At 52.2% G+C, this 9,705-nt stretch overlaps 1 protein-coding gene across 2 annotated transcripts in view; it reads left to right on the top strand.

Annotated features, from left to right (window-relative positions):
• The first annotated feature begins 1,099 nt into the window (after positions 1-1,099).
• Positions 1,100-9,705, top strand: part of CHPT1 (choline phosphotransferase 1) — a 36,655-nt gene continuing 28,049 nt past the window's right edge. For both annotated transcript variants that reach the window (XM_043965947.1, XM_043965948.1), the window contains exon 1: positions 1,100-1,453. In XM_043965947.1, coding sequence (XP_043821882.1) covers positions 1,115-1,453 — 339 coding nt within the window. In that variant the 5' untranslated portion in view covers positions 1,100-1,114. The remainder of the gene's footprint in view (positions 1,454-9,705) is intronic.

The following is a 9,705-nucleotide window of genomic DNA, read 5'->3' on the forward strand; positions in this document are numbered from 1 at the left end:
GGCACTGAAGTACCTGAGTTCAAATCCGGCCTCAGACACTTGACACTTACTAGCTGTGAAACCCTGGGCAAGTCACTTAACCCCAATTGCCCTGCAAAAAAACAAAACAAACAAACAAACAAACAGATAGGGACCAGATGATCCCTAAGATTCCTTCCCAGCTCTGAATCTCAGTCCTTAATCATCTCCTTACCCAAGGTCAAGCCCATCAATCCACCAGTAAACATTCCTGAAGCGCCTACTATGTGTCGGGCACTGTGCTAAGCGCCTTCCAGCCAACAGCTGATTGATGGGAATTGGAAGTATCTGAGCTACCTGAGGGGAGGTGGCTATCAGCTCTGTGTAAGGAACAACTTCCTAACAACCAGAGGAGTCCCATGGTGGAAGCAGATCTGTCCCAGTATCTAGCGGATTGCCCTTTTTACAAGAGACCCAATAAGCCCTTTCTAAAGGATCACTGACCTTGAGCTGGAAGGAATCTTAAAGGTCACCTCTAGTCCAGCCCTCTCATTTTACAGATGGGCAGTGACTGACCCAAGATCACACAAGCAGAGCTGGGATTGCCCGGATGATTCCGGTTGGCAGGTCTACGACTGGAGAGGCCCCTTCCAGGTCATTTGTAAACTGAAGAGCCTGGACCAGGTGGTCTCTGGGGTCCCTTCCAAGGTTAGGTCTATAATCCTTTGTAACAGAGGACCAATTGAGTCGTTGCACGTGCCACGCGGCATCCCTGGGTCTCGGTTTCTCTAGCTGTCCCCTCATGCTCCAGGGCTATGATCCTCTGTGATATGATGACGAGTGACCTCTCTGGGCCTCAGTTTCCCCTCTTCGCTGTCCTTCCCGCGGCTCCGGGAGCTCGTCCCGCAAGGATGCCGCCTGGGGGCGGGGCCTCCGCTCGGGTACCCAAGCCTAAGGCGCTCCGGGGGAGGGCTCCCGAGAGGGCGTGCGCCCGTGTGTGCGCATGTGCGCGCGGAGCCCCCCGCGTGAGAGAATCAACGGCCCCGCCCCGCGGGCCCCGCCCCCGGGCCCCGCCCCTCCGGCCGTGCCCGCCTCCGGCCGTCCCTTCCTCCGTCGGCCCGGAGCTCGCTCGGAGGCGGCGGGGGCTGCGGCGGCCATGGCGGCCTCGGGGGCGGGCGGCGGGCACGGCGGACCGGGCGGCCCCGGGCCGGGCGGCTACGCGGCCGCTCCGGGGTCCGGCGGCGGCGCGGCCTCGTGGGCGCTGTGGGCGCTGTCGGCCCCGCTGAGCCCCGCGCAGCTGCGGCGGCTGGAGGAGCACCGCTACTCGGCGGCCGGCACGTCGCTGCTGGAGCCGCTGCTGCAGCCCTTCTGGCGCTGGCTGGTGGCGCGCGTCCCGCTGTGGCTGGCGCCCAACGCCATCACGCTGAGCGGGCTGCTGGTGAACGTGCTCAGCATGCTGCTGCTCATCTTCTACTGCCCCACGGTCACGGAGGAGGTGAGGAGGGCCGCGCCCCCCCCGCCCCCCGCCGGGCGCCCCGGACCCCTGCCGCGCGCGTGCGCACTGCCCCCCCCGCCGGGCGCCCCGGACCCCTGCTGCGTGCGTGAACACAGCCCCCCCCCCCGCCGGATGCCCCGGACCCCTGCCGCGCGCGTGCGCACTGCCCCCCCCCCCGCGGGGACACCCCCTGCAGAACAGCCTCCCCCCCCTCCGGGCGCCCCGAACCCCTGCTGCGTGCGTGAACACAGCCCCCCCCCCGCGGGGATACCCCCCTGTAGAACAGCCTCCGCCCCTCCGGGCGCCCCGGACCCCTACCGCGCGCGTGCGCACAGCCCCCCCCCCCGGCTGGGCGCCCCGGACCCCTGCTGCGCGCGTGAGCACGCCACCCCCCCCGCGGGGACACCCCCTGCAGAACCGCCCCCTCCTCGCCGGGAGCTCCGGGACCCCTGCTGCACGCGTGCGCACGCCCCCTGCTAGGACACCCCCCCCCCCGTAGAACCGGGACCCCTGCTGCGCACGCCCGCACACCACAGCCCCTGCGGTCACGGAAAACGCGCCCCCACCCCTATTCCTTGGGGCGCACACTCTCTGCTGTCATGGAAGACACGCGCCCCCCATCCTCTGAGTCTCGGAGGAGGGGGGACCCCACAGGGATAGGCGCACGCGCGTGCACAGACTGAAGAAGTGCGGGCTGAACCTCCTGCAGGGCCCCCCCCAACACACACACAGCCTTTCTCCAGTGCCCCCCTCCTCCTGAGACACCCCCCATCCCCCACCTTGTAGACACTCCCAGCTGTCCTTCACCCCACCTAAGAGACCCTCCTTCCCTCCCGAAACTCCCCCCTGGCACTGCCCCCCCACCAGAGCACCCTGGGTCTTCCCCAGAGCCTATGCCCACCCTACTACCAACTGTGACTTTGAATGACAGCTCTTAGTTTCAATTACTTGTCATCACTTCTGCCGCGGGGACCCCAGTTTCCTTCTGTGCAGAATGTAGGGGCCCCCCAACTACCTTTAGCTCTTATGACCCCGTGGAGCCTTCTCAACTTCCCCAGCATCCCCTGCTCCTTTTGCTGCCTAGCAGGTCCTGGAAGGACAGAGGACGTCTAAGAGGCCCTCTAGCCCACTCCACCCCCCTTTTTACAGATGAGGAAACTGAGCCTGAGAGCGCAGTGTCGATCACAGATTTAGAACCAGAGACCTTAAAATTCATCCTCTCAGTGTACAAATAGGGAAACTGAGACCTAGGGACAGGGTCAGGTGACTTGCCCCAAGGTTACACAAGTAGTAAGGGACAAAGCTGGGATTTAAGGCCGAGTACTTTCCCCAGCACCAAGTCGAGGGCTGTGCTGTGAATGTCTTTATTAAAAGAAAGCCCCTGAGTGGATAAAGCACTGGCCCTGGAGTCAGGAGTACCTGAGTTCAAATCCAGCCTCAGACACTTAACACTTACTAGCTGTGTGACCCTGGGCAAGTCACTTAACCCCAATTGCCTCACTAAAAAAAAAAAAAAAAGAAAGCCCCTGTTTTACAGATGAGAGCCCTGGGTCACTCAGCTAGTAAAGGGTTTGAGAACCTCTTCATCTCCCCTCCTCCCCTGGGATTCTAGATGGTTAGTGGCAGACTAGAGCTTCCCCATTTCGTTGATGAGGAGACTGAGGGGCGCTGCGTCCCCCATGGCCTGGGAAGGGGCAGAGAGACTCTCTCCTCTCTGCCAGCTGCCACCTTTGAATCCTCACTTTGGACTCTTAGCTGACAAACATCTGGGTTGGCCGAGACTGGAGAGATGCCCTTTGACCAATTTCAGAACCCTGTTTGTTGCACATAGTTCTGGAAAGTCTTGCATTTCCTGGTCCCTCTTATCAGATATCTTTTTAAATATCACTTCCGTGAAACAAACACAAGCACACACTCACACACACACACACACACACCCCTACTTTGGGCTTTATTTAAAAAAAAAAAAAAGGAGTGGGACCTGAAGTTCTGCCCCCTCTCCCCAAATTCCTCCCCTCTGGTTGCCTTGACCCCACTTAGGAGTTGTTGTTCTGTGTTGTGAATAGCCTTTGAGCTTGAGTTTGGCCATCCCCTTGTGGCAAGTCAGAGAGGGAACGGACTCAGCTGAAGAGAATTTCATCCCGTGGTTGTGTTCTTAAAGCCCCAGTCATTCCTCTGTGTTGCTGCTTGGCAAGTAAAAATAACATTTATTCATCGAAAACACTTTCCCGAATGTCCCGTTAGGAGCGGGTAAGAGTGGGCCATTTCCTAGTGCTCACAAGCTGGATGTTTCTGGTGGTTTCAGTTAGTGACCTTGACTTTGGCAGCTTGGCCTTTGGAGTTTTGGGAGGGGTCTGGGAAATGAGGAAAACCCTGCTTTTTAGAGCGTGTGGAGGTTTGACCAAAAGATGCTGAGGGGATTGAAGTCAGCTGGGCTCTGAGGGGCTTTTAGTCTGTGGGAGTTCAAACCATTCATGAACCGATTTAGAATGACCTTTAAATCCACTCATGGTCAGTGAGGGACAGGGCTGCTCACACCTGATCCCAGTGAAGGTTAACCCTTTCTCCAGGGCACAGGACAGAAAGCCCGCGTCTGACGCCGCCTCTCCAGAGCCCCCACAGCCCCTCTTCTGTCTGGCCTTTACAATCTTGCATCATCCTGGTGTCTTCCTTCTGAGGTCTCCGGTCAGATCTTGTTTGTCCAGTTGTTGGCCTGAGCTTTAGGCCCTGGGGGCAGGGACCGGTTTTGCTTTCTGGGCGTCCTTACTGCTCAGTATTTTGTCTGGTACACAGTCGAGGCTTAATAAATGCTAGTTGTTGACTTTCTCTGTGGTCTGGCCTCTGCCTGGGGGCCTGCTCCATGGCCATGTGGGCCCCACTGCGGAGGGGCTTTCTCCTGGCCCCAGAATGAGTCCCCTCCCCGCCAGCCTGAACCTGATAGAGTAGAAACTCCTCACCAGCAAGGAGTGTTTTGTTTTCTCTAACCCCATCGTTTAGCCCTGTGCCTGCTTGGTAAAGTGCTGACAAAATGCTTCTTAGAGACTGCCTCTCACCGGCTGAATGGCAGCTTCTCAGGGACAAGGACAGTTTCACTTCTATCTCTGTCCCTGGGGCCTGGCAGAGTGTCTGATACATAGTAGGCACCTCATTGAGACCAGGTGACCCTGTCTAGGATTCACCTGATGTTTACCCTGCACCAGGCACTTTAGCTGAGCAGTGAGGACCCAGAGCCAAAGAAACCAGCCCCTAACCCTACAGCCCCTCTCCTCAGAAAACCCCCTTCCATCTAAGTGCTGTGTAGAGAGTGGGGGACAGTCATGGGTGAGATGGCATAGGGGCTGGTGTGTCTGGCCCAGCTATCGATCGATCCTTGACCCTGTGATTTACAGGATCATCCAGAGACCAGATGGGGCGGGATCTTTCAGAAATGATCCATCTCATAGGTCACATAGCCCTCAGCTGATGGTGATCGTCTTCACAGTATTGCACCATTCCTCTCTGTGCCCCTTAGGTCAGGAGAAGGCACAGTCCTTGGGAGTCCTGGCGAGGGCCCAAGAAAGTTGGCCTGGAATCCTAGATCTCAGGAGACCTGCTCCTCCAGGGGCCTGTCATTAGCTCTGATTCGAGATTTCAAAAGAGTGTGTGCCTTTCAGCCTGGCTCAGCTGTCCTTGGCCGGTGAAGGACTAGAGCACTCCTTTCTAGGCTTCCCCATTCTGGATTCTGCAGCTGTCCAGGAGTAGCTCTGGGAGAGGGGATCAGAGATGGAGAGAGGAGGAGCCCCCAAAGATGGAACCCGGCCTCCCCCGACTTGTCTCCTTACCCAAGGCCCGCATGGAATCTTAGAGTCGGGTGGGACCTAAGGAAGGATTAAGTGACTCCACCAAACATTCTCACTTTTCTCAGAGTGAGAGGCGATGCTTCTTGCTGACTCTTCTAGGATGGAGAAGCGGAAGGGATAGTTCTCATCCAACCACTGATGCCCAGAGGTGAGAAGCTTGTTTGAGGTCCCCAGGGGCGGGTGCTAGAGTGGCGATTCAAACCCGGAGCCCAGATTGTGCCCTTTCCATTTCAGAAGGAAGGAGTAGAGCTGAGACTAGACCTGGGGCTCGGGCCTTTCTCTGTCCCAGCAAGGCCGTCCTCAACTTCCTCTTGACTCTGAGATGGGAATGATGCTCGTTGGCACCCTCTGGGTTCGTGAGACTGCTTACTTGGCTGAGACTATCTAAGGCATGGAAACCCAGGGCAGTGAAGCTGTTTCTGAGTCTACATTTATAGGAAGCCAACGAGTTTTATGAGGCGGCCCAGATTTGTCTAGAGATGTGAGCCTGGAGGGAGGGAGGAAGAAGCAGCAGCGTGATTAAGCAAAGCAGTTTGCTCTTGGCCTGAAGTGGCAGATTATGGCTTCTCTCCTGCTGTGGGGTGGACAAAGCATTATTTGCAAACCCTATGAATGCAACACTTTCTGCTCAGTTAATTGAGTCCCTTGGATAGGAAGAGCAAAGGTTTGGGCTTTGTTATGGGGGAAAGAGCTGGGGGTTTGGGGTAGGGGTCCTTAGGAATTCCTCTTTAAAGAATGACAGCCTCTTGCACACAAATCCAATTAGAATAAAATAATGTTTTATTTAGGTGCTAGGGAAAGGAAATTGAGAGAAGTCCTTGAACTTCTCATGGGGAGAAGGCATGGCACGGCACAGAAGCATGGCTCTCTGAGATACCTTTCTCCTTGAGCAGGAGACAGGCAGATACATTTATTCATTCATCTATCTATCTATTTTGTGGGGCAATGAGGGTAAAGTGACTTGCCCAGGGTCACATAGCTAGTGTCAAGTGTCTGAGGCCGAATTTGAACTCGGGTCCTCCAGAATCCAGGGCCTGGTGCTTTATCCACTGTGCCACCTAGCTGCCAAGGCAAATACTTTTATAGAGGACCGATGGTGGTCCGATGAGGTGATCATCTGACTGTGGCAAGTTCCCTTATTGGGTGGTGGGTTTGAAGCAGTCTGGTGAGGGGTGGTTGTTCACCACTTTGGCAGCAGTCACACCTAATAGGGTTATTTCCTCGAGGGGTGGGGGAGACTGGAATGAAGGGTGGTGGTCCTGGAGTTATCTAGGTGTGTCTGTCTTTTGGTTTAGTTTCTCAAGGAGAAGATTCCTTGACTTCCACCAGAAAACTTTTGAGGCACCCCAGGCCCAAAACAGGGTTGGTCAGATTTTCTTTTTGAAACACTTGACTACTTTTTACTTTAAGATGTAGTTTAGGGGGCGTCTAGGTGGCGCAGTGGATAAAGCACTGGCCCTGGATTCAGGAGGACCTGAGTTCAAATCCAGCCTCAGACACTTGACACTTACTAGCTGTGTGACCCTGGGCAAGTCAATTAACCCCCATTGCCCCGGGTGGGGGAAGGGAAGATGTAGTTTATATTTGGTCTTGGTTTTAGGGAAGTGCAGACGAACATGTAAGTCAACAATATTGCAAGCTTTACTTGGAATGAGACATAAATATGACTCATTCTAGCAGTTTTTCCATCATAAACGGTTGTTTCCTGGAGTCAGCTTGTTGTTCCTTTCTGTGTAGGCTTTGTGAATCTTCCCTCTTATTTGGGGGACAACGGGAAACTACTTCCTACAGGGTTTGCCTTTTTTGCCAGGTAGCATTACATGCAGTAGAATTTAAGCTCCTCAGGGGGAAGGATGATTGATTTTTGTCTTTCCCCCACAGTGTAGCAGAGTACCTGATCCATGCTGTGGGCACTTCATAACTGCTTTTGAGTAACAGTTGATGAATCATTGGGATGTCCATACACTGAGCTGCTGCCCCTCCGTTTTTCCGTGGGTGCTGTGTTAGTAAAACACCTGTCTGTCTGGATGTTTAAGTTCTTCATTATCACCTGGTCTGGTAATTGCCAACTGCCAGAGATCTTTTTGTGTATTAATTATTTAATCGGGGTGCGGCAGGTGCTTTACTTCTGAAAACCTTGAACAGCAAAGGATTATGTTAAAAGAACAAAATTAAATAGTCTGGGCATTCTAATGTAATCATGCTGCTTACAGGGTCCCCTTAGAGAATTTAAGTGGAATTTAGTTATTTTAAAATGTTTGTTGAGTTTCCATAATTTGTAGGGGAGATTTTTTTTTCAGGAGAGGGAGGCTTGGTGAACCTATAAATTCCCCCCATATAGGGAAGGAACTTATGGGTGAGGAAACTCCTGGTGATGCAGATGCGCACCTCTTGTATAGAGTGACCAGTCTGAGAGAGTTAGTCGTCCAAGGCTCATGGCTGATGTGGGACAGGTGGCATTTGAGCTTGTCATCACCCCAAGATCAGCCCGCTTTCCATTCATTGTTCTGTGCTGTAAAGGAAAGCCGTAGACAGATAGGCAGAGATCAGGAGAGGGTGTGTGTGTGTGTGTGTGTGTGTGTGTGTGTGTGTGTGTGTGTGTGTGTTTGTAGGTGGGCATTTTTTTTTAATGGAAGATGTGTTCTTTGAGAAGATCCCATGAAAAAGAGAAAAAGAATAAACATATGAAGGGGCTACTTAGCACATAGTTTTCTTAGAGCCAAAAGCTGTTCTTGTGCTCACCCTGTCTGTCCCTCTCCTAACAAAGGAGTAGAGATTCCCTCCTTCCCTTTCCATTCCTATACTCATTGGGTTAGAATGGTAGGGTGAGGAGAATCCCTCTCATGTTCCAAATCGATCGGCTCATGTTTCTGAAGGCTTTTCATATTTACAAATGTTGTGAATTAACTTTCGCGTTTCTTTCCTGGCAATTGATTTAGTTTCATGATGCATGATGGGCAAAGTCTGTTATGTTTTGTGGGCACAGATATGGTTTTGAGTAGGACCCAAAGATTCCTTATTTCTTGGGTTACCCCATTTTCTCTGCCCATCAGTCATTGGAACAGTGTCTCATGCTGCTTTGCTTCTGTCTCTCCACCCCAAAAGTTCACACATATTTGCACACACTGTGGGAGCATGTAGCCACTGTCCAATAAGTATTTGCTGTCCATGTGAGATTGGCTTCTAAACGTTATTATCTGTGTATAAATTCCACATGGATAAGTCCTATCTTGTGAAAAACAGCAGCTGACTTCTTTTGAAGTGTCTTCCTTCAAGGGGGCTGGCTGAAAACTATAATGAAATTCTCTCATCATCACAGTTAGTGACTGTGCTAAATCCATTTTTAGATATTAATAATGTGATATTTGTTTTCATTAGAATCGGAGTCAGGAAGGCCTGGGTTCCAATCCGACTCAGATACTTCTGAACCGTGACCATGGGCGTGCTAACTAATTTCTTGAAGCCTCATCTGTACAATGAGAATGATAGAACCCCAGAGGGCTGTCGTGAGACTGATATTAAAGCAGGTTGAGCTAGGTCTTTTAATTGCCAGCTATTTCTTTCTTAGGACTACAGGAGGGCTTTATCCCTGGATGAGTTAGTTGTCTGTCCCAGGGCCCTTCCTTACCTGTCCCATCCAGCTAATAACAACATGGTTAGTTTTCAAGTTAAATCTGTTGAGGAAGTTGATTATACATCTAAGTGTAGAGAAAATTAAGTACCTCACCATCCACTGGGAATCCTTCAGCTTGGACTCCTTGCCTTACAGGGGTGAGCACTCATGTCTCTGTTTTTGTGCCAGGATTGACGTTGGTGTTTTTAAATCAGAGTCATTGAACAGGGTTGTTTCCACAGTTCTCTTCAGATGATGTGCTGCACCTGGCTTCTAGAAGAGCTGATTGTTACATTTTCAGTGCGGTCATTCATACTTAAGAGACTGGCAAAGGCTACAGATCACAGATGGATTTGCTGTTTGCTTGGTTGTCCAGATTTAGGAAAGTGATGAAGAAAATGATAATCATTGAGATTCAACTTAAAAATAGATCTTGGATACATTTATTTGGAGAGCCGGTTGTTAAACATATCCCAGGCCACAAACTCCTAGATATCTTCCAGAGACTCCTGAGCTGCTTGTCTTCCTTATAAGGCTCCATGACAATTTGTAAAAGAGCCTGGAAGGAGGTTTAGCCAAGCCCTAATGTTTTCATAACCAATAAACAATGAGCATGCTGGGACCGTGTACGCTGCATCTTTGATTGGTTGTGAAAGGGTGATGGTCCATGGCAAAGCCTCTATTAACAGCAGCTGTTAACTAATACTTCCAGTTTGCTGGGAGCGAGGTGAAACCTCGGAATTGTTTTGATTTGCGTTTCTCTTCTTGGGACTTAGAACAATCTCCCGGTCGTTCTAGTA

This window comes from Dromiciops gliroides, chromosome 5 (assembly GCF_019393635.1).
Source record: "Dromiciops gliroides isolate mDroGli1 chromosome 5, mDroGli1.pri, whole genome shotgun sequence".
Taxonomy (NCBI): Eukaryota; Metazoa; Chordata; class Mammalia; order Microbiotheria; family Microbiotheriidae; genus Dromiciops; species Dromiciops gliroides.